Source organism: Cryptomeria japonica, chromosome 10, assembly GCF_030272615.1.
Source record: "Cryptomeria japonica chromosome 10, Sugi_1.0, whole genome shotgun sequence".
NCBI lineage: Eukaryota > Viridiplantae > Streptophyta > Pinopsida > Cupressales > Cupressaceae > Cryptomeria > Cryptomeria japonica.
Window position 1 is genome coordinate 803,647,740 of NC_081414.1, and position 23,697 is coordinate 803,671,436.

The 23,697-nt window shown below is 38.9% G+C and overlaps 1 protein-coding gene across 4 annotated transcripts in view; it reads left to right on the forward strand.

The window, feature by feature from the left end:
- LOC131079919 (cystathionine beta-lyase, chloroplastic) overlaps window positions 1-23,697 on the forward strand; it is a 156,700-nt gene that overhangs the window by 119,416 nt on the left and 13,587 nt on the right. For all 4 annotated transcript variants that reach the window (XM_058017965.2, XM_058017966.2, XM_058017964.2 and 1 more), the window contains 2 exons: window positions 18,780-18,887; window positions 19,099-19,201. In XM_058017965.2, coding sequence (XP_057873948.1) covers window positions 18,780-18,887; window positions 19,099-19,201 — 211 coding nt within the window. The remainder of the gene's footprint in view (window positions 1-18,779; window positions 18,888-19,098; window positions 19,202-23,697) is intronic.

The window sequence follows — 23,697 nt, forward strand, 5'->3', positions numbered from 1 at the left end:
TGGATTGCTGGAGGGAAACCGGCCGCCTTAATAATGCCACTTTCAATTATTCTCCTTGCGACAGGTGATGGCTTGCCAATGTAAGGGACCTCTCGAAACTTCTTCACACTGAAGTTTCCCAGGTTGGTATCTCCAATGTTGCTCCACTTCGACACGATCTTGGTCTCCAATTCTTCGTTCCTCTGATCTTCCTTCATGAGAGCTGGACGACTGGTGGATGCTTCCGCCTTTGGGGTCGCCATTGTAACCCCTACACAACATTTCATAATAAGAAATAGATTTTGCAATGTATAAACATAAATTAGATTAAAGATTTGAATTTAGGAAACTTCATGATAAGTCCTTGAGTTATCATTTCCTAAATACGATTGAGCTACTGGAAATTCAAAATTTCAAAATTCAAAATTTAAGATCAATATTCAAAATTCAAGACAAGGGAAGACTTCGCCATACCTCACTTGAGAGCTAACTCTAAAAATGCAAAATAAGGAAATCGCCTAGGCAAAAATCGAAATTTGAAGTATCGATGCGATCCTCCTCTAGCAAAGGCGCCTTCCTTGTTAACTTCGCCAACTTGTGGGGTCTTCAACGTCTTGATGGCAAATTCGCTCCACTTGAACACAAACCAAGTTCGCACTCCCCTTTGAATGGAAATTTCGTACCTCTCCTTTATGAAATTCGCACCTTGTAATTGTCTTCTCCAAATCGCATGCAAAGGATGATTGAATGATGTTTTAAAATGCCATATCACACCCCCTTTATATAAGCGCTTACCTCCTCAATTACCTCTAGGCCGACTTTTGGAAATAAGGCAAAATAAAAACAAATTTTAAATAAAAATCAAGGCCGACCTTTTAAAATATGGAAAATAAAACCCAAGTGCCCCAATTTATTTATTTAAAATAATAATTAATTAATTTAATGCCTTCGTATTTAATAGTTTCGATTTAAAAGACAAAATTAATTAATTAAATGTCTTGTGCGCACTTATTAAATGCCCATTTTATCGAAATTTAGCATTTGAAATAATTTGAAAATGATGTTAGCGCCAAAACATGGGAGATGTAAGGGGTACAAACCACATCGCTCTGGTCCCTGGGAGAGGGACAGGAGCGATCTAGCATTTTGCTCTTGAATTTCTCACCTTTTACGTTCAAAATCACTTCCTCCACGTTGAAACTGGCATCTACATTGGGAATCTCGAGCTTGATCTATTCAATTTTGTAGATGAATGCCTCTTAAGATCATTATCGCCCTGGTCCCTGACTGAGGGACAGGAGCGATCTTGCATTTACTCCTTGGTCTTTGCCTCCTTAATCACTAATTTATATCACAAGGCAAGTAACAACTTTATTCTTTCATTCCACGCATACTTACTTGTCCTTTACAAAGCAAATTTGATATTTGAGTGAATATCGCCCTGGTCCCTTGGTGAGGGACAGGAGCGAACTTTGAATTCTAGCTCAAATTTGTCATCTTTTATCATTAACTCCTTGTTCATCACCTTTCAAATGACATTTCGGATCTTGTGTAACCTTGCTTTGATGTGATCTAGGAAGAAAAATGATTGATTTTATGAATATCGCCCTGGTCCTTGACTGAAGGACAGGAGCGAACTTTAGTCTATGGTGTAAATCCTCCATCATATTGATATCAAATTGTCTTCAAGGTATAAAATGGTGTCTCTTACTCCTCCTTGAACGTTTGAAATGGAAGTGACATTCAACATTTAAGCACATTTGACTATTTCGCTCTGGTCCCTTAGTGAGGGACAGGAGCGAACTTGGGTAATTTCATCAATTTCCATGGTCCTTGCAACTTTGTTCTTCTTCGAGGCGTTCCAAACATTATTGCCACCTTGTACCTTGGCTTGGAGTGGTTTAAACTTGGAGGAGAATATTAAATAGCCTTGATTTCGCTCTGGTCCTTGACTGAAGGACAGGAGCGAACTTTCACTTGTAAGCTCATTCGTGCTTTGCCAACGTTTAAACTATCTTCAACGGATCCGCTATGCTCCCCTTCGTTCACCTTTGACATGGAATTCGTTTCAACTTGGCAATAAATTTGTCTAAGGAAGAAATCGCTTTGGTCCCTTGGAGAGGGACAGGAGCGCCTAGGACAATATGGGCTTCACTTGGCGTTTTACAATCTTCAAATTATCTTCAATGGGTTCGTTACGCCTCCTTTGCTTGCCTCAAACTTAACACTCACTTGATCTTTGCCCAAAACTTGTTTTATAAGGAAAATCGCTCTAGACCCTGGGAGAGGGACGGGAGCTATCACTAAAATTCGCCCTGGTCCCTGGCAGAGGGACGAGCGATTTTGCTTCTAGGGCCAATTTTCCTCATTATGGTACTTTCAAGTTATATTCAATTGATAAGATTTACTTCCTTTGTTCTTCTCAAATCGCGAAATCATTCAAATCTTTCAAGGACAAGGCAATTTTGGATTTCAAGCTCCGGTCCTTCAGTGAAGGACAGGAGCGATTTTTGTTCCTGGCACATTTCCTTGTTTGCAAATTTCTTCAAATTATATTCAATGGACAGAACATGCCCTCCTTTACATCTTCCAATCCAAAAATCGTCTTGATCCTGCAAGGACAGTTGAATTTTGAGAAACAAGCTCCGGTCCTTCAGTGAGGGACAGGAGCGATTTTTGTCCTTGAGGGCAAAAGTTCAACTTTTCATTGCAAATGGCTAAATCCTGGCGCTCTATCATGTTGATTTCACCTTCCATTACGTCCTTGACGCTTCAATTTGATCAAAATGAGGTCAAAATGGTCTAAGTGAGTCATTTCGCCCTGGTCCCTGACTGAGGGACGGGAGCGATTTGGCCTCAAACTCCAAAAATTTGCCATTTTCGAATCTCAAAATCCTCAAAGCTTTCAATTTACGTTTGACCGCATCTCCTGGCGACCCTGCACAAGACAAATGAAACAAATTAATAACCAGGATGCATAAAACATCATTTTCGCCCTAGTTCCTGGCTGAGGGACAGGAGCGAACTTGCTTCCATAGGCCAAAATACGAAGATTTTAAGACTTCAGTCACTTCACAAGGCAAAATTAGGCCATTTCCAATGCCTGGGATCAATTATCAAAATTTCCAAAATTTGGCCAAAAAACACCCGGACAAAATTCACAATTCCATCACCAACACTTAGGCAAAATTTAGACTCGCATCCAAAAAACTGACTGAACCTAGACAAACTCTTTTAACCTCCTGACAGATTCACCTTATTTCAAAATTGCATCCTACGAGAGGAAGCTCAACAATCTTCAAAATGGACTGGACTCTGGCTTAAAATCATCGAAACGGAAACCCTAAGGCCTAACCCCAGTCCAGACGACTGACTTACTAACCCAAAACCTTAAAAGCAGAGAGAGAAACAGGCAAAATCGAGCAAAAAGAGGGGGTCCCCATTTTAATGGGGTGATGTGTGAAATGGTCACAACAGTTCCCAAGTTCCTAAGTCTTCCCAACTTCGGTGACCCAGGTCTTCGAAGTTTCCCCAACTTTGCTGACCCAGGTCTCCGAAGTTTCCCCAACATCGGTGACCCGGGTCTCCGAAGTTTCCCCAACATCGGTGACCCGGGTCTCCGAAGTCTTCCAAACGTCTTTCCGACTGGCAACACGTCTGGATGGCGTGATCGACACTCAAGGCTTTAAATGCTCCGATAGTTTTGGTGACTTATGCATTTTCTTTTGTGGAGCCACATGGGTGCATTTAATGTTTTTGGCAGGATTTCCATCAACGGATGTACGAGGCCATGCTTGGCGACTTGTGTCATGATTGCATACTCTAACTTTGGAAGGGCAGACAATCCACCTTCTCAGGATTGGCTTTTGTGGTATGGCTAGGTTGCTTGCATATACAAGTCAAGTACATGCACTTCCTTGCACTCCCAGACTGACATGCAGGGGTCATGATCACTCTTGTAGCCATTCTTCTATATAAAGGCTATTAAGCCTCATTGTAAAGGGTTCTCTCCCTGCTACCTTGAGCTTTCTTGTGCTCTTTCTCTTCTCTTGAAGACTTGTATTTATTTTTGCATTTCCACAACTGCAAGTTTGGCCTTTGGCCTTTGAATGAATTGAAACTGCCATTCTTGCCTTACTTTAATTTATGCATGTTGTGTATGTGTTCTTACCTCCATTATAAGTGTATGTTTGTGGTTTTCTTTCACATGTATGCTGTGTTAGCTTGTTTTCTGAGTGTGACTCGTGGGAATCCTTCTCCTCTCTTGACACTTAGCAAATTCTAACCTCCACACATGTATTGGGATCATTCATACAATTGAAGTTTGTGCATCTCCTGGGTGTTTTAGTTAACTCTGTGTCATTTCAGTAGGGAGAGGAACAATCTCTTCTTGGTGCATCACCTCCTTTTATTTTTAAGCATTTCTCTCTTCCCTTTTCCTCTACAAGTTGTTAGGATAGGCTTAGGAGTCAGTTTTGGAGTGTTGAGTTGGTTCAACACTTGCACCCAGATTGAGAAGGAAGCCGACCTTCCAGAGATTCAACCCCCTTGTGCAAGGTCCCACACTTCGGGGTTGTTTCCATGTTTCACAAGGTTGTTGAGTTGATAGCTCAGCAAGGGTGCAAGCTTTTGTGATAACAGTTTTTGGCATGCCCGGTGGGACTTAATTTCGACATACATGCTAAGGATTCAGTGATGTTCTGAGTGTCTTAGCCTTTTGAGGCAGTCATCTCTCAAGCTCTTGGCGACTCTGCTCAACATGTCCAGTTCTTGTTCATGCGAAGTTCCTTCTCCAGAAGTCCGGAATCCCCAGGTTCCAAAGTTCGCAAGTTAGGAACCCTGTAATCCCCAGGTTCCGAAATGCATAAGTCCTCAACTTCGGAACCCCGAGGTTCCTAAGTCGTGCAGCCCAAGCCAACTGAAGGTTCAGTGTGTTCTTCAGTTCATCAAGCCTTTGGAGGCAACATCTTTCAAGCACCTGGCAACTCTGCAATCACTTGGTGGATTTGTGGTATGTTATCAGTCTTTGGTGGAGAGGGTTCGTCTGCTCTTTTAAACATTTTGTTAAAAAAGCTCCATCTCTTTCAAATGCTTTAAAATGAGTTCATATCATGGGTGTAACTTCTATTCACTCCCATTCTATGAGAATGCCAACCAGTTTTCCCCTCTTTACCAACAGGACCGAACTAGGACTGCTCCTAGTTTCAACCCAAATAACTTCACTTCAGCAGCAGGTGGGTACTTTCCTAATGCTTGCCATCCACCCACCCCCGCTCATCCTTCTTGGCAGTCCAACTGGCCCCAAGATGACGAAAAAGGCAAATTGCAGAAATCAAAAGTTTGTTGCTTGATTTTACCAAGCAACTGGAGGAGTTGAAGAGACAACAGGATCAGCTTGCTTATCAGGCTCAGCTTCAACAACAACAGATGGGAGCCCAAAGACAACATAGGGAGTTTCTTGCAAGGCAGCTTGCCTTTGCTAGGATGAAAGAAATTGAGCAACTAGCAGCCATAGAGATGCGGCTTATACAGGAGGAGGTTTCTGCCCCTAGGGTTCCTAAGTTTGAAATCCCAAGCTTCAGGCAGGGGAGACCTCCCAAGCCTTCAATTTCCCCCCCTAGTTTTAAAGTTCCAGGTTTCAAGGGAGCTCTAGCTGTTGTTATACAAGAGCTTTCTCCTCAGTGCCTTTTGCAAAACACCGCGCCACCGAGGCCCTTTCCTGATGCTATCTCCCTTTTTAAGGGCGGACCTGTTGTATGGAGGATGGATGGTTCCCATCCTCATCATGACGAAGGGGTTTAATCAACCATTGGTGAGCCTTCATATGCTCTAAAGGAAGAGGAATCAACGATGTTGCAGGAGGATATTGAGAATAATCAATTGCAGCAGTAGGTCATTGAACATGAGGAGTGTGAAGGTAAAGAGGAAGACACTGTCCTCTCATTTGACAATCTTCCTTTCTTTATTGATCATGAGGAGAAGGATATGTCTATACCTCCGCAGGTGGTAGCTCTAGAGCAACATGTTAGTCTTGAGGAGGGCACAAGGGGTAATGTTTGTACTATAGATTGCATGGCGGATGGATCATGCCATGAACTTGAGGTTGTTGCATTCTGTTGTCTAGAGGGGGAAACAAAAACAAAGAGACAATCTGAAGATTTTAGATCTTCTTGTGAGGTGTCTCATAAACTTGACATATGTGCTGATGAGTTGGATATCAGCACATGTGATTATGATGTATGTTGGTTCTCCCCTGTCCTTGAAAGTGATGATGTTGAGTATGAGGTCTTCATTCAAGGTGAAGATGTTTCTTTTGGCATTAGGGATGATGTGCCTAAGCTTAAATGTTTCACTTGGGACCAACATGTCAAGTTTGATGACGTTGAGCAACAACATGTTGGTCATGCCAATAGTCTTTCGGTTGCTCAACTTGATAGTATTCCCGAGCTTCAAATTTTCTAATTTTATGTGTCTGAAGAGCCCCCTTGTGCAGGCCAAGACAGAGATATGGTATACTTTTCATCACTATGTGAGTTCGAGGCCTTTTCCCTTGGTTTTGACTCACGCCAAGAGGCCGGCTATTGTGAAAAAAATGATCCCCCCTTGTATAATAGAGATGCCTTCTCTTTTACCACAAAAAATGATGCTTCCCTATGATGGCAAGGTGAATGGCGAAGTGTTCTTTCACCACATGAGCAGTATGTGTGATCTAATGCATGCATACAAGAGATTTCAACCATTGCAGCTAGATGGTGAATGTAACAATGGTATGAAGGGGATCAACTCCTTCAAAAGGTTCCTCTTTGACAGAGGCAAAAGCATCAATTGCCTCTTATTGTAACAATGTAAATATCAGTTAGGTTTCTTGTTTTCCAAGAAGTGCACGAGCACAGGTTGTTCCCCTTCAGAATGGCTGATCTTGATCCTTTGCAAGTTACAGAGGAGAGAGTTTTTTTTTTTCTTGTAGTTGTGACTCTGCGCCCAATGGATTACACATGCTACTGATCTATATGCTTAGCAGGTAAGCATCCCGCAGAGGTCGCAAAAAATGTTGTCATTTTATGACACCCTTGGTCCATCAGTGAGAACCAATCATAGATATGTTCCATGGACTAGCGCTGCCCCAGTTTGATCTAGGAGAAGACGATGGAATCATAAAGTATGAAGTGTTGTCTTATCGGAAGTTCCTTTCCCAAGCCTTCTCTTCCTCTCTCTTTCCCGGAACTCTGGAACCCCGAGGTTCCGAGGTTCCCTTCCTTGGTCTCTTGTTCTCTTGCCCCGGAACCCCGAAGTTCCCAGGTTCCCAAGTCTTCCCAACTATGGTGACCCAGGTCTTCGAAGTTCCTAGGTCTTCTCTTCCTCAACCTCGGAACTTCGGAACCCCGAAGTTCCCAAGTCTTCCCAACTTCGGTGACTTAGGTCTGCGAAGATCCCCCAACTACAGTGACCCAAGTCTCCGAAGTTTCCCCAACTACGGTGACCCAGGTCTCCGAAGTTCCTAGGTCTTCTCTTCCTCAACCCCGGAACTCCGGAACTCCGAAGTTCCCAAGTTCCCAAGTCTTCCCAACTACGTTGACCCAGGTCTCCGAAGTTTCCCCAACTATGGTGACTCAGGTCTCCGAAGTTTCCCCAACTATGGTGACTCAGGTCTCCGAAGTTTCCCCAACTTCGGTAACCCAGGTCTCCGAAGTTCCTAGTTCTTCAACCTCAGAACTCTGGAACTCCGGAACCCCTAGGTTCCTGTTGATGTGTTTTTTATGCACAAAGCATTTCAGAATAAAATACCAAGGTAAGTTACCCTCTCTTGAACAAAATCACCTCAGATGCTAAGAATGAGATCAACTAAAATGATTCCAAGGTTTCTACATGTCAGGTCTTGACGAGTGGGTAACTCAATGGTCGATGTGAATTGCTGTGTTCACTTGGGGACTTACGCAAATGTTTGGATTATCATGAATGATGCGGAATAGGTGTGTTGACAACTTAAGATTTATCAATATGGCTTTGGATTTACTACTTATAAAAAAATGGGCAAAAGGGACAGGGTTCAGGAAATCTATTCTAAATCTAGGAATGTAGGAAATGATGAATGGATCTAGTGGAATCAAACCATGCAAGGTCTCACAATCAGGTATTGACACAAGCTTAGTGCAATCATCTAAGGTATACTTAAAGATTTTCAGGCTATCACCATCAAACGTTGACACCATCCAAGTTGATGCTTGTCAAGGGACGAGTAATAGTTGAAGTTAAGCTTAAATTCCAGTTGACCACACAAGGCGCACTTACCAATGACAAGAGGCTAGTGGTATGGATTAAGGATTCCACACAAATGAATTCAACAAATCTTCCATTCAATCTATAACATACATGAAAATAAATTCTAAACTAAGATTCTAATCTAACTTGGAGGAATTGAGAACCATGAATGCAAAGACAACACTTGAAGAGCAAAATCACCAACAATTGAACAATGATAATGATTCAAATAGCTGCGACATATGCCAACAATTCTACAAAAACTCCCTCTTACAAATGAGAGACAAGGAGGCATATATAGAGTCTCTTACAAAATGGATGGCCAAGATTGATCCAAGATCAATGACCGAGATCATGCCAACAAAACCCTAGAATTGCCCTAATTAGGGTTACATAAAAAATGGTGCCACTAACATATGGCCCAATGAAAAGATACCTAGTCATCAAATAGAGAATCTTCTAGAAGATTCCTCCCTGCATCTCTCTCTCTCCTAGCATACTCTAAGAATCTAGCCAATACTGAATCTAACTCCTCCTTGGAAATGCTAGGCAAGGTATCCTGTTGTAAATCAATCACGTCTAGTGAATCCGAGCAAGCATCCTAAGTGTTCTCCCATTCAGGCATGAGCTTCTGCGAACTATAAACATGAATCAACAAAGAGACCAAGTCATCTATCTGACTCTTCTTCAAAGAGTCCAATTGGCAAAAATACATAAATTTCATTTTGTCTTTTAATTCGGCTAAGTGTAAACCACTAGTATCACTAACATCAACACCCAATAATTCCTCTATCGAGGCAAGGATCTTCATCTGAATGTCTTGAATCAATCTCTCCATCTCCATACAACTCGACTGGGCGTTCTCATAAGTTGATTTTTTCACGGCTAATGAACAATACCAGCCATGGAAATCGTATCTGTCTCCATTGTGCACAATGCTCTTGCTGACCAAGGTGGAATTAGGAATCCTTTTCAAAGCTTGGAGGCGTGGAATAGTCGTGTCTTGAATAGGCCTGAATTCTTCCCAAACTCCCTCCAAATACTGGCTCCTGAATATGAGCCCTATTGACCTATCATATGCATGGACAAACTGAGTAAGGAAATCATTTGCCTGCTTTCTTGCACTCTCAATCCACTTTTCCACCTCCGAGAGTGTACCTCTCGCTGCCTCACAGTGTGAATGCATTCCATGGTAAACTGCAATAGGGGAAATAAGGGTGGGATCTCCACGCCTTGTCCCTGCAGTATACTCTCAGTCTGATATTCTCTTCTCTGTACCTTTCTTTCTCTGCAATCTCTCTATCTAACCTTGCATCGATTGCCTTGAGGTTTTCACCAACCTCTTGAAATTCTTGCTTTCTGGATGTACGACCAAGGGCAACTGAAGTGATCTGGAAATCCATAGGAGTAGCAATGTCCACTGTCACGCCTGCAATAGGAACAACAATCTGCGCAATCCGCATTCCTGTCTCATCTCTAGCTATGTGCGACAAAATCTCTTCTCTCTTGGGCTCTTTCTCCTTTGCACTCCTAGCTAGGTAGTCATCAATATCATCAATAGGCTGTACCTCTATCATTTGTTTACTTTTCTCCATACTTCTCATCAGCCATTCAGGAATAGCAGCCATCTCCATACCATCATCGAGACATATTTCTCGATCAAGTCCTCTTAATGTCGAGATAACATCCTCATTATCATCAAGATTATTCCTGGCCCAATCATTATACCTCATTTCCCAAACTAACTTCCAAAAGGACAGTAGGGGATCCCGACTGATCATCATTCTCATTCGGAGGTGCAGATGTCACTGTGGCATGAAATTCCTGAGTATTCCTTGGTAGTATCACTGTGTTGGAACACTCCTGAGTCTCCTTGTTCTGTTTTGTTACTTCAATCACTTCGATTGATGAGACACTAAGAGGGGGTGAAGGAATGATAAGTGGAGGAATGATAGTTTTCTGTTTCTTCTTCACCTCTTCAATCTTCTTCCCTCTGGCCTTGACTTCTCCTGGCGTGTTCTTCCTTCTCTTGGGAGCTTGACTCTCTTCGTTTGCATAAATCCTAACATCACTGATAGTCCTCTGATCATCCTCGTAAATAGTCTCTTCCGGCTTCATCCTTTCATAAGTGAAGGGAACACCCATGTCAACTAACTTATTCATCTGTATATCTACCCATGTACAGGAGAAATTCAAGACGTCTCTCATCAATATATTCAAGTCAATCTCTTCTGACTCTGACCAATTAGGCAATAGGATTGCCTTCTTCATTTCACTCTCATACTGTGGATGTGTATGATCTTTGTCATCTAATACTTGATCACAAATGAGGAAAAGTCCACACTTCCTCATAAAATCCACTGACATTCTGGACCACATTCTTCTCTTCATTGCTTGCTCGTCCATCAGGTTGGCCCAATAATCTTCTATGTCAATTTTGTGAATGAACTTCTCTCCCCTCATCCTTCCTACTTTCTTGTCTGGATCGAATCTTTCTCTTTTCTTATATGCAGCAAATCGATAGAATGCAAGCTCCTCACTAGCAGTGCTGGCGGCTATGGCGGACTGGCAAACCTCTGACGTCTTCCCAACTGAAATAGGGAATGTCATGCCTGTCTTGTGTTTCTCTCTCTGAATAACATCGAACTCTAGAAGCTGTCTCACCACTTCCAACAAGATCATTCTGTCGGTTGGATACCTAGGAAGTTTGTAGGGTTCAGATTGAAACCCATGAATCCCGATGTATGTGAAAGTGGGAAACTGTATATACCACGATCCATATATCTCTATTAACTCTGTTGTCTGCTTGGACAATCTTCTGTGGATTCCGCCTTGCAGCATCCGTGTGATGTACATAGTGAATGCATCATTCACTCTCTTATAGTCTTCAATTCTATACATGCTTAGCTGGGGGTAGCATTCATGACTCCGGAATTGCCCTTGCCCATTTCCAATTTCTCGTTTGCATATTAATCTTCTGTACGAAACAAACCGTGCAAGCAGGTATATCGGGTAAGAAGTCATGGTGAATGACTTGGACTGCTCTACATTCCTCAGCTGAAAATCCAGGTTGTCACTTATAATCTTGGACCAATTTATTAGTGTTCCTCTAAGACAATCCTGGATGAAGTAGGACATCCATCCATCAAATATTGCTCCCTGTGGCATCCCCATCACTCTGTTGGGTAGGAATATCAAATCACTATGCACATGAGTGTCTTGGGAGCCTTGGGATGATGAGACCTAGGCTCAATCATCCACTCTTTGTTAATCAAATTCTTGCATACACCCATCTTCTTTGTGTATCTTTCTGTATATTCATCCTTGGTCATATCCTTCATGTCTGTTCCGCGTGGAATTCCGAACACCTCTGCAATAGCATCCTCCGCAAGGTAGGCAATGACAATGCCCTTAGGAGTCTTGATCATTTACGTGAGCGGATTGTAACATCGTGCACACTCCAGGATAAGCCCACTGCATTGTATGGACTGTGGAAATCCAACAGCATGGAAAATGCTACTCTTCATAATGTTCGCATATCTCCGACTCTGAACATCCGCTGCTGCATCTGGTCGAAGTCTAGGAAATGCATGTTTGTATTTGTGATCTCCTTCCATTTGGATGAAATCTGGTCTGGATAAAATCCAGTTTCCAGCATCTTCAATAGTTCTTTTCTTTCCTTATATCCAGACTTTGACATCGCACCTGTACGAAGCTCGAAGTTAGACTTAGGAAAATAAATAATGCTCTTTATAAAATTCCTGACTTTCAAAATATTTTAGCTAATTAGAGCATGGAGTCAGGAAAATAATCCATACACTTGGTAAATTTTGACTATTAAGTTCAGAGTGTGACAACACTAAGGCATGGAAACCTTTCATAAAATTCATTGATATCTCCTTATGCTTAGAAAATATGCAAGCTAAAATGCAAAGGAGTATACCGGATAAATGATGACTAAGGTGAGGTGTGAAAGGTTGTGTTTTCACACAAAGTATGTCTGAAGACACCTTCCGCAATAAACAATGGAGGTCAACAAATCTGAAGACAACTTGAAAATTAGACTTTTAAAACATGTTGTAATCTTAAAAAATGTGCATAAACTGGATAAAAATCAGTTTTAATGATTAAAACAATCATATTCAGGAATGTAAGTGTGGCTGGTAAAAATTAAATTTCTGAGGACAAGTCTGAAAATTAATTACTTCAGACTTACCAGCATCTTGCAAAGTAGTTAAAAATCCTTGAAAATGATAGAAAATAGCCAAGGAATCAGCTCCAAACAAAATCGCCAAAATGGTTAGGTGGCTGGAAACGAAAATTTCTGAAGACAACCCCCTAACAATGGAGTTTTCAGACCTGCAACAGCGATAAGATGGTTCTGAAAATGCACAGAAAACTCCACAAAATACCTCCAAATGCAATCGCCTAAGTTGGAATTGACTGGGCAATAAAAACTTAAGTCTGAAAATTAATGGGCAGCCATTAATGGAGGTCAAATCTGAAGAAAACCTTAGATCTGAAGCGAATCAGTGAGCTGGAAATGATGGCAGCCACCAAGAATGCATGAAAATCATCAAAATGTGGCACCAAACACTTCTCCAAACAAAATCGAAATTTTCCCAACTATGGCGCCAAACTAAAATTTTGAAAATATCATCAATGGCATCCTGGATCTGCAACAATGGAGGTCTGGAACAAGCAGCAAAAAATGGAGGAAAATATCGCCCAAGTCTCCAAACACAAAATCGCCACTTTTCACCAAAAATCACCAAATTTGCAAAAAATCGCCCAACTTGGAAAATCGAAAATCTGGAAATGGTCTTTAATGGCAGCAAGGGGAATAGATCAGCAAGCTGGAAAAAATGGAGGAGGAAAAGATCCTCAACCCAACACTTCACTTCAATCACTTGCTAAAATTCGCCCAACTTGGAGAAAAATCGTCTTTCATGGGGACACCTGGCAGATTTAATAATAAAATAATGCTAAGGCTCCTCTCTTATACTTGCTTTTACCTCTCACTTTTACCACACAAGCAATGTGGGATAAAACACTTGCTTAAATACTTGCTTGGTAAAAACTAACTTGCTTCTAGAAGGTTTAAGTATTAAATGTTTATTGCAAGTTATTTAATTTTTCTTTTAAAATTTTAAATAATCATTAATCATTATTTAAGAGCAATTTAAAATGGGACTCATTTATTAAATATTGCAATTTAGTCCAAATTAAGCCTCCAGGGGAAAATCGACTTGGGTTGGGATTGAAAAATCCCTTTAAAAATCATTAACATGTCAAAAATTTCCCCACAAGGGAAAATCGACCTTAGCTTGGATAAAAATCCATGCTCAAATTCATCAAAAATGCACACAAAACTCCCCAGGGGAAAATTGATGGCAGTTTGGATTGAAAATCCACACTCCAAACTAACTTCACTTGCAAAAATTACTCCCTGGTGGAAAATCGACCTCAGTCTAGATGAAAATCCAAACTCAAAATTCATTAAAATGCTCTCAGTGGAAAATCGACCTCTGTTTGGATGAAAATCCGGACAAAAATCCGCAGTCACTTGTCACAAAACACCCTTGTGGACAATCGATCTAGGCATGGAATCATCCTTAACGTTGTCCGCACTATAGTCCACACCCCAGTCCGCACTCTTGGTGGAAAATCGATGGCAGTTTGGATAAATCCTAACACTTAGCCAAATTTTAGCACTTCCAGGGGAAAATAATAGCTAGTATGGGTTTCAGGGGAAACCCATGTGTACTGTGGATTTTGAGTAGGGGAATGGGTTGGGTAGTCTAGAATGTGAGGGGAAAAGCACCTCTAGCATGGAATTTGACCCTTTTACCCTTGGAATATGAATTTCCCTTAGGAATTTATCATTTTAACCACTCAAAATCGCTTAAAAACCTTAAAATTAAACTGAACTTAGGCAAATTTTCAAAAAATATGAGCGAAACGCTAGGAAAATATTGGGATAAAGTGCGAAATGAATTTAAATAATACCTTAGGAGCGAGAAAACAACTCCAAAAGGTCTGTTAATACCTTGGCACTTTAAAATCACTGATGCGTGTGTTTAAAACACGTTAACGCTCAAAAGGTCAACTACTTAGACAAAACTTAGGATCATTAAAATATCAACGTTTGCAACGTGATCCTATAACTTTAAAAACCCTAGACGGCACTAGGCATGATCAAAACTTCGAGACTCGGGCACGGGAAACGCAAAATTGCCCACTAAGCAGCCAAAACCCTAACCTAACAACGCCGAAAGAAGGAAAGAGGGGGTCCCCGTTAGCAATGGGGCGATGTGTGAAAAGGTCACAACAGTTCCCAAGCTCCAAAGTCTTCTACCCCGGAACTCTAGAACCCTCAGGTTCCCAAGTTCCTAAGTCTTCCCAACTTCGGTGACCTAGGTCTCCGAAGTTTCCCCAACTTCGGTGACCCAGGTCTCCGAAGTCTTCCAAACTTCTTTCCGGCTGGCAACACTTCCGGATGGCGTGATCAACACTCAAGGCTTTAAATGCTTCGACAGTTTTGGTGACTTATGCACTTTTTTTTGTGGAGCCACATGGGTGCATTTACTGGTTTTGGCAGGATTTCTATCAAGGGAGGTACGGGGCCATGCTTGCTGACTTGTGTCATGACTGCATACTCTGACTTTGGAAGGATAGTCAATCCACCTTCTCAGGATTGCCTTTTGTGGTATGGCTAGGTTGCTTGCATATACAAGTCAAGTACATGCACTTCCTTGCACTCCCAGACTGACATGTAGGGGTCATGATCACTCTAGTAGTCATTCTTTTATATAAAGGTTGTTAAGCCTCATTGTAAAGGGTTCTCTCCTTGCTGCCTTGAGCTTTCTTGTGCTCTTTCTCTTCTCTTGAAGACTTGTAATTATTTTTGCATTTCCACAACTGTAAGTTTGGCCTTTGGCCTTTGAATGAATTGAAACTACCTTTCTTGCCTTACTTTAACTTATGCATGCTGTGTGTGTGTTCTTACCTCCATTATAATTGTATGTTTGTGGTTTTCTTTCACATGTATGTTGTGTTAGCTTGTTTTCTGAGTGTGACTTGTGGGAATCCTTCTCCTCTCTTGACACTTAGTAAATTCTAACCTCCACACATGTATTGGGATTATTCATACAACTGAAGTTTGTGCATCTCCTGGGTGTTTTAGTTAACTCTTTGTGTCATTTTGGTAGGGAGAGGAATAATCTCTTCTTGGTGCATCATTTCCTTTTATTTTTAAGCATTTCTCTCTTCCTTTTTCCTCTGTAAGTTGTTATGATAGGCGTAGGAGTCAGTTTTGAAGTGTTGAGTTGGTTCAACACTTGCACCTAGATTGAGAAAGAAGCTGGCCTTCTCCGGAGATTCAACCCCCTTGCGCAAGGTCCCACACTTCGGGGTTGTTTCCATGTTTCACAAGGTTGCTGAGTTGATAGCTCAGCAAGGGTGCAAGCTTTTCTGATAACATTTACCATTCATAATGGTTACTATAGATGGTCCTAAGCACATTAAGTCAACACTTACAAGGGCTAAATTCAAAGAGTTACGTTGAGATCTACTTGACCAGTTGAGACCCTTGTGGAGAATTCATTTAGAGATGCAAAAGTTTCCTACAAAGATAGACGGAATTATCTTGTTTGGGGGATCCACTTGGATTCCTGTTGTTCAGAATCTGTGTTTTTCATGTTTGAGTAATATTTCAGTTTTAATTTTCCAATGGCCTCTCTTGACACCTCATTTCCTTGCAGCCTTTCTGTGTCTACATCGGGGATGGCTTATGCATCTGAGAAGAGGTCACTTAGGTTTTCTTTGGGGTCTCTAGAGAGGGGCCCTGTTGACATGAATCCAAGGAGAAGATTGGGCCTTGTCTTGAACTGCACTGGATCCAATAAGTTGTGGCAGGACAAGTAGCAGCATAGTTTTGTAGGCAGTTTGCACTCTTTTGTTGCTGAGAAAAGTAGAATCAAGCCCCAATTTGATTGATGGAAACCATTCATGGGCCAAGCAGTAGGATTCCTGAAATGATGAGTCACTAGGTGGAATGTATTTGCTCTCTAGTTTTGATTTACTAGGAAAAACTGGAGAAGGCTTTCATTAGGCAGCTATGGGAGCTATGCAAGCTGACGGACTAGTGGGGCTAGTGGTTATGGGGCATTTTATGGCTATCCAACAAGCCAATCATCAATTGCAACATCATCACTAGAAGTGATTAAGAACGCATCAAGAACAAGTGGGTAGGTAATGGTACTAAACAAGGCTGTTGGTCCTATTCTTGGTAGGGGTAGATCAAATGTAGCACATATTTGTGAGATATTAGGAGCAAAAGTGAAGTTGCATTATTCAAAATCTGGTACTGTCATGATTCAAAATGATAAACAGCTGCTAAGTTTTATTGATTCCAACATAGTTTGGAGAATACTCATTTGAACTGTTCTTGAACAAAATTTGGAGAAGCTAAAGTCTTGTATAGCTTCTTTGGGCTTGATTTCAAAGTGACATTAAGAATGGAAATGCAGGGGATATTGTTGTTCATATCGATATGCATTGGACTTCAAGTGGGAGATTGTTGGTTCTTGAACAAAATTTGGTTTGGAGAAGACTCATCCGAATTGTTCTTGAACAAAATTTGGAGAAGCTAAAGTCTTGTATAGCTTCTTTGGGTTTGTTTTCAAAGTGACATTAAGAATGGAAATGCAGGGGATATTGTTGTTCATAGCAATATGCATTGGACTTCAAGTGGGAGATTGTTGGTTATGTGAAATCCAATGGATTCACTTCTTTTTCCCTCCAATAGTTTGTTCGACTTCTTTTGGTGATTGATATATTTGTGGATAGAATAGTCATTTGTATCGCATTATATAGCTGAAGCTGCTGCTGTATGAAAACAGTGATATTGATAAGAGTTTTCCCCTGCTTAAAAGTGGATGTAGCCATATTGGTGAACCACTATAAATTTGTGTTCTGTGTCTTGTTTAATTCTGTTTTTCTAATTGTTTTATCTGTTCTTTGTATTTCAACAAAAAGCTCATTCTTCGTTGTTAAAGTTCTCTTTTCAAATTTTTATATATATAATATATGGGATCATGTCTTCATTCTTATTTCATAAAATCGATTGAAATGCTCTTTTCTGTTATCTATTCATATTGATGAATGGAAATTTGAATTTTCCTATGTTAAGGTTTCTAGTTTTTTTCCACGTTTTTCCACATGTCATGCACATAATTATATCTTTAATTATTGATTTGTATATATGTCTTTTTTAACACATGCCTTTTTGGAATCTATATGCCAGATACCTCAACTCATTGTATTCAACATCTTACATTCATTCATATCTCATTAAAAAAATTACATGTATTTCATATATCTCTGTTTCTCTCCATCATCACTTCTAATTTTTAAATATGGTTACATGGAAGCTTGCATACCCTTGAAAACACTTCCCCGAGATGTTGGGAGGTTTCAGCTGATTTCTGTCTTTCTAGACATTTGTCAAAAGATGTAAAATTTCCTATATAAACTATTAAATAATATATAAATTATACGAATTTCTTCTCATGCTAATAACTAGTTGAAGAGAGTTATAAGAATTAAACAAAAGCTGTGACGAATTTGCTGATTTTTACCTGAAAGTATTCAGCATGTTTCATTGCAGAGAATTTTCTTGTCAAAGCCTTTTGTGGTACTAGTAAGAAAGGAAATAATAAGGGTTAAGATGTCTATCTGTACAAAAGTCCCATAAAATGACTGAAATGGGAAATAAGGCTAGTTCATATTAGTAACACATGCTATAAACTGCTACTATTGCTTGATTTGTATTTGCAGTTTTCTTCTGACATTTATTCTGTAAGGAATTCTCCTCAGTGATAAGCTCTGCAAAAGTGTCTTTAAAATTATATAGCCATGGTGGACATATAGATCAAGGTGGAATGGCCCATACAACGAAGTGTAGGAGGAATAATAATTTTGGACATTTACAAGGACCTTTAGAGGGTAAGGATTTGTAAGTTGATCTTGCTTTAAGGTTTCCTGGCCATTCATATAATCTATTAAGTATTAATATGTATTATTAAATGTTTACAAAGTAATTCAGTGTTTTGAGTTTTGAGTTTTGATTTATAATCTTGTATTATTTATACTTTTCTTATATAGCCTATCACATACACACACACCCAACACACAATATATAATTCTTTTTTCTGCCAGCATTTCCTTGTAATCTGCTATTTTTGTTTTTCAAAAACTTGCATGCTTATCACCACCTTTGCTTCGTGAACCCATCCCAATCTCCATTCCCTGGGAAATTTAAGTGGTACCTTTCTTTTAGATTTCTGCCTTGCAGTCATTAAAATATTAACTTATAAGAGGTATAATTATGTATTGGTTGAAGCATTAATGCTTAATAAACTTATGCTTTGTTATGATTCAATACGAGCCCTTGTAATTCAAGAGAAGCATCGTGTAGTTGTTTTTGGACGGTCTGATTTCATCTTCTAACCTTTTTTACATCTATTATGATGTTTCAGGAGAATGCAAAGAAAATTTCAGAATTTTTGTCATCTCATCCACGAATAGAAAGGGTATACTATGCGGGTCTTCCTTCCCACCCCGGACACAATTTACATTTTTCACAGGTATTTTGCAGGTTGTAGATTGAATTAGATTATAGAGGTCAGTAACATTCACATCACAATAGAACTTTCTGTCTTGCCTGTCTTGTATTTTATGAAGCTTATTTTTGGGGATTAGATCATAAGCAGATTGTTTGGTGAAGAGTACTTTATGTTGATTGACACAGATAGAGAGTTGAACAATTTTCATTTTGATTGTGGTTTCTAACTGCAGGCCAAGGGGGGAGGTTCAGTCCTTAGCTTTAAAACTGGCTCTTTGGCTCTTTCAAAGCACATCGTTGAAAACACAAAGCTCTTCAGCATTACTGTTAGTTTTGGTATATTCTCTTCACCTATTGTTGTCAGCTTTGGTATTTTCACATATCTTCTTTGCACACCCACTGCTTCATATTCTTATATTGAAGAGTTCAAGGTCCCTATGTTTCAACTCAATACAAGTAAGTGAAAAATAGTCATCCTTAGCAATGGAGAACAAGAGACAGAAAAAGAAAAACCAAGATGGATTATAATCAAAATGTATGTGTGGCAGGCAATAGCTAATTTGAAGAGTATGGTCTTTATAGCTTGTTGAACATGAGGAATAAAGTTTTGTTGAATGGCAAATAGATATTTGAAGCTATAGGTAGAAACTAGAAACTATGAGAGGATTTTTAAATTTTAACTCAAGTATAATGTCCTGTTCAAATTTAAACACAATTCCATTGAGTTTCTTGATGAGGAGACCAATGTAACAACTCTTTTTTTCTAGAGGTGTTGGGTAAACTTTTTAATGTGATTGGCGACGTTGGCACGACACGTGCTTTGGGTCCACATGAAATGCTTTTGACTTGGAGCTATGAACTGGTGAGGTCACAAATGAGGGACCTCATCTTCATAAAATAAAGCTAAGGCTCAAACCTACGAGCACATTGGATCAGCAAAGGCACAAGTCTATGATCACAATGGCCCAGCAGGGGTTTGAACCTTGGTGGTCATAACAACAACACCACCACTTAACCAACACACTATGGGAAGAACTCCAAAAACGACTTTCCAGTCGTACTTCAAAAATTTTATTCATTTTTTTGGTTAAAACTTCAGTCATTTATTAAGTTCTTATATGTTCATTCAGTTGTATACTCATGCAATCATCTATCCATACGAGATAGGAATCCATCCAAATGGGATAGGTATAATGCTCTGATTTGAAACTTAAATTCAAATGATATCCATTTTCCGGAGTCTCTTTTGAATGACTACACTTCCTTACTGGAAGTTCATCGAGGTTGCTATCATTCAAGTATATAGATCCTCGAAATTTGGCTTAAAGCCTCGATGAGGCAAGAAAATCCATCCTCTAGCTTTTTTTCAGTATATAATGATTTTTTTTTTATAAATTTTGGATTTAGTTTAAAGTTTACTTAAATATTTTGAGCAAGCGTCATACTCGAGTGATTTATTTTTAGGTATTTATTTAAGTTACTTAAGTGTTAAACATAGGTTGGTATATTCAATCCTTTTTTTTTTCAACCTGCTCTAAAAATCTACATACTAGGAACCTCCTTGCTATCTAAACTGTCTACATACTCACTTCTAAATGGGATCAAGCTGTAATATATATTTAGTTCTGTTTACTATTTTAAATTTGTTGTGAATTGTTGAAAGTGGGTATACAACCCTTTCTATGGCCCTTTTCCCTAGACAATTCCTCTGCAACTCCTACCCATGGAAGGAAACATTAATACATCAAGTACTCAATCATATCGACCAAGCTTTGTTTACTAATATATTCTAATTCTATTCCTAATTAAGTACTTAACCATTTTAACTAATGTTTATTTATTGTATTATACTTATAATTAAATATTATCTTCCTTGAAAATTTCAATATAGATTGATAGACTAAACTATCTAACGAATTCCCCTTGAGTAAAGTTTTCTTGAATTTTTGTAATTTTTAAGTGGTTGACTAGCATTAGATATCCAAGAAAGATTTCATTCCTTGGATTTATTATCAAGATGATTTCTTATTACTCACGACCTATAGGGGTGATGCCATAGATGTTATTGAACTATTGGATCAATATTACTACTAAATGTGATTTGGAGACACTGTTAGTAATTCAACCTTGTTTAAATAACTATTACATTACAAGAATAAATTAACTAACAAAAAAATTATTTATTCATGATTTTAAACTAATAACTATTTGCATGATAAAATTAAGAAAATAATAACTAAACTTTTTGTTTTTAATCACAAAATCGATAAGCAATAAATATTATTCTAGATTTTAAAGAAAGATGGAATTTAGATAATTAGATAATAAAATATTAAAAAAGATTTTATTTAAGATTAATATTGTTATTTTAATTTTGTGAATTTTGTGATAAGGTTAGGTGAATAAAAATAAATTCAAGCATCTATAGGTCTTCATGTACCTAGGAAAGTGTCCAAAAGAACATAGAAGGTTGAAATTATTTAATATATGCGGCCTATGTTTAATGGCAATTGTAATTTTCAAGAAGGGACACCCTTTTTCTATGGGAACAAGGCAAGGGAAGAGTCATGCACTCATATTTATTGAATTGTTACATAAAAATGGAAAAAGGCACCTTTTTTAGGCATCCACTTGGAAAAATTGAAAAGACACCTCTTTAGGTGGTCTCCTCAAGAAATTGAAAGGTCATCTATTGGCTATGTGGTGCATGTATTTCTTGATTGTCACGGGTTGCTCTCTTAGAGGGGACATGAAAATTGCAAGAGGCATAAGATTAGAGGCTTGGCATAGAAGTTTAGGCATTTAGAGTTCAGTCCTTCAATGCAGAGCATAAGTTCGCTAATATTTTGTAAAGTTTGGAATATTGTACTTCTTTATTCAATTGGATTAATAAATATCAAGTATTTTCTCTTGCATTTCTTGTGTTATTGTGTTGTTGTAGGGTGGAGTGGTCCATAATCAATTTTTAATTAATTTAAATAATCTAGAGAATACTAAGATGTTTTAAGATTTTTAAGATTAGAAAATAGGATAAGGTTTTTTTTGAAAACTTCACATATTTTTTTAAATTTTAAAAGCAAGATGGATTTTAGGTAGTAGGATAATAAATATTAAAATATGATTTTATTTAAGATAATGCTATTAAACATTGTTAATCAATTAAAATAATTTAGAGAATGAGATAAGATTTTGAGATTTATTTAGGTTGCTTTTAGGATTAGAGAATAAGCGAAGATTTCGTTGGAAAATTTAAATATTATTTTAGATTTTAAAAGCAAGATGGAATATAGATAATAAGATAATAAATATTAAAATAAAATTTTATTTAAGATAAAGATATTGAAATTTTTTTTAAAATTAAAATAATTTAGCGAATAAAATAACATTATAATTACAGTTAATGTCTAGTTAGGGTTAGGATTATAGTTCAATTATGGTTATGATTTAATTTCAATAAATGGTTACAATTTGTTTAGACTTATATATAAGATTCATATATATAGTATGAGTATAGATAAATTATGTCATAAAGTACATAAATAGAAAAGTCAATCATTGTACAAGTTTAATCTAAACAAAAATATAAAATAATCCTTCCAGAAGAAAATAAAGTCAAAAAAGAAAGATCAATTTAGTTTTAATACAATTACAAGTAACTATATTTAAAATATTCTAAATCATATATACTACATGATATTATACTTATATAAAAGCATTAAATAATTTATTTTAATCAGGAAGCTTTAAATAAAAGAAGCCCCAACCAATATGTATTTATTATTTATTTTCACTTAAACTTTGTCTAGTCTAGTCTATATATATATAATTATATGTTAAAACTTAAAGTTGATATTATAATTAAATTCTTATTTAAATTTATCTAAATTATAATAAAGTTGTTTAATGCTATATATTCTTTTAAATTGATTTAAAAATTTATTATATATGTATATGATTTTTTTTTTAATGTGACCAATGACCGACTCCTCCATCTGCTGGAGGCGAGCAGCCAACTCCTCCATTGCCGACACGACCTCCTGCCGTTGAGTCTCCGTACCCTGAGCAATATACTATGTCCTCCTCAGCTCATAGTATGTCTCACGGAAGACTTGCTCTATTCTCCGTAACAATGACTATGTACTGATCTCGCCAATCTGCTCTCGAAGAGCCCAATCTTCCAATATCTGCAAGGTCTCTGTAGTAGGCCACCCCCTCAACTCAAAATACTCGGCAGAGTGTGTTGTGCACCTGTCCCTCATAAACCCAAGCAGATGCTCCAATCGCCTCTCTGTCCTGGCATCTGTCCTGGCATCTCCTTGGGACCGTGCCGAGGCTACAATCCTTCGGGCTCTGGCGGCCATGTCCGCAATAAACTGCTCCAAATCCCTGTCACCCTCCACTCTCAGAGATGCGGGGACACCATGCTCTTGGGTATCATGGTGAGGACTCTACAGTGGCTCATCATGAGGGGGGCTCTGTATCAACTCCTGCTCCTTCTTGGGACTCAGCACCAACTCACGAATGGGTGAATGGTCTCCCTGCACTATTCGCGAGTTCTCTGGTGAGCTATCTCCGACCAAGTCTACAATCTCGTGAGGGCTCGGCAACTCACATCGTGGGGAGAGGATCGCTGCTCCAATCGGTGCCATCGGGGCCATCTTATACCGATTCAGCCAGACACTCATATTCGCCTGAGAAGGGGTACCACTCTGCACATTCGCTCCACCCTGCAGTGCCGACCCTACTACTGAGACTTCCACTGCTCCCTCCATCTCCCCACTTGGTATGGTTTCCTCTATCAGAGTCCCTCCCTCAACTGCTCCAACAACTAT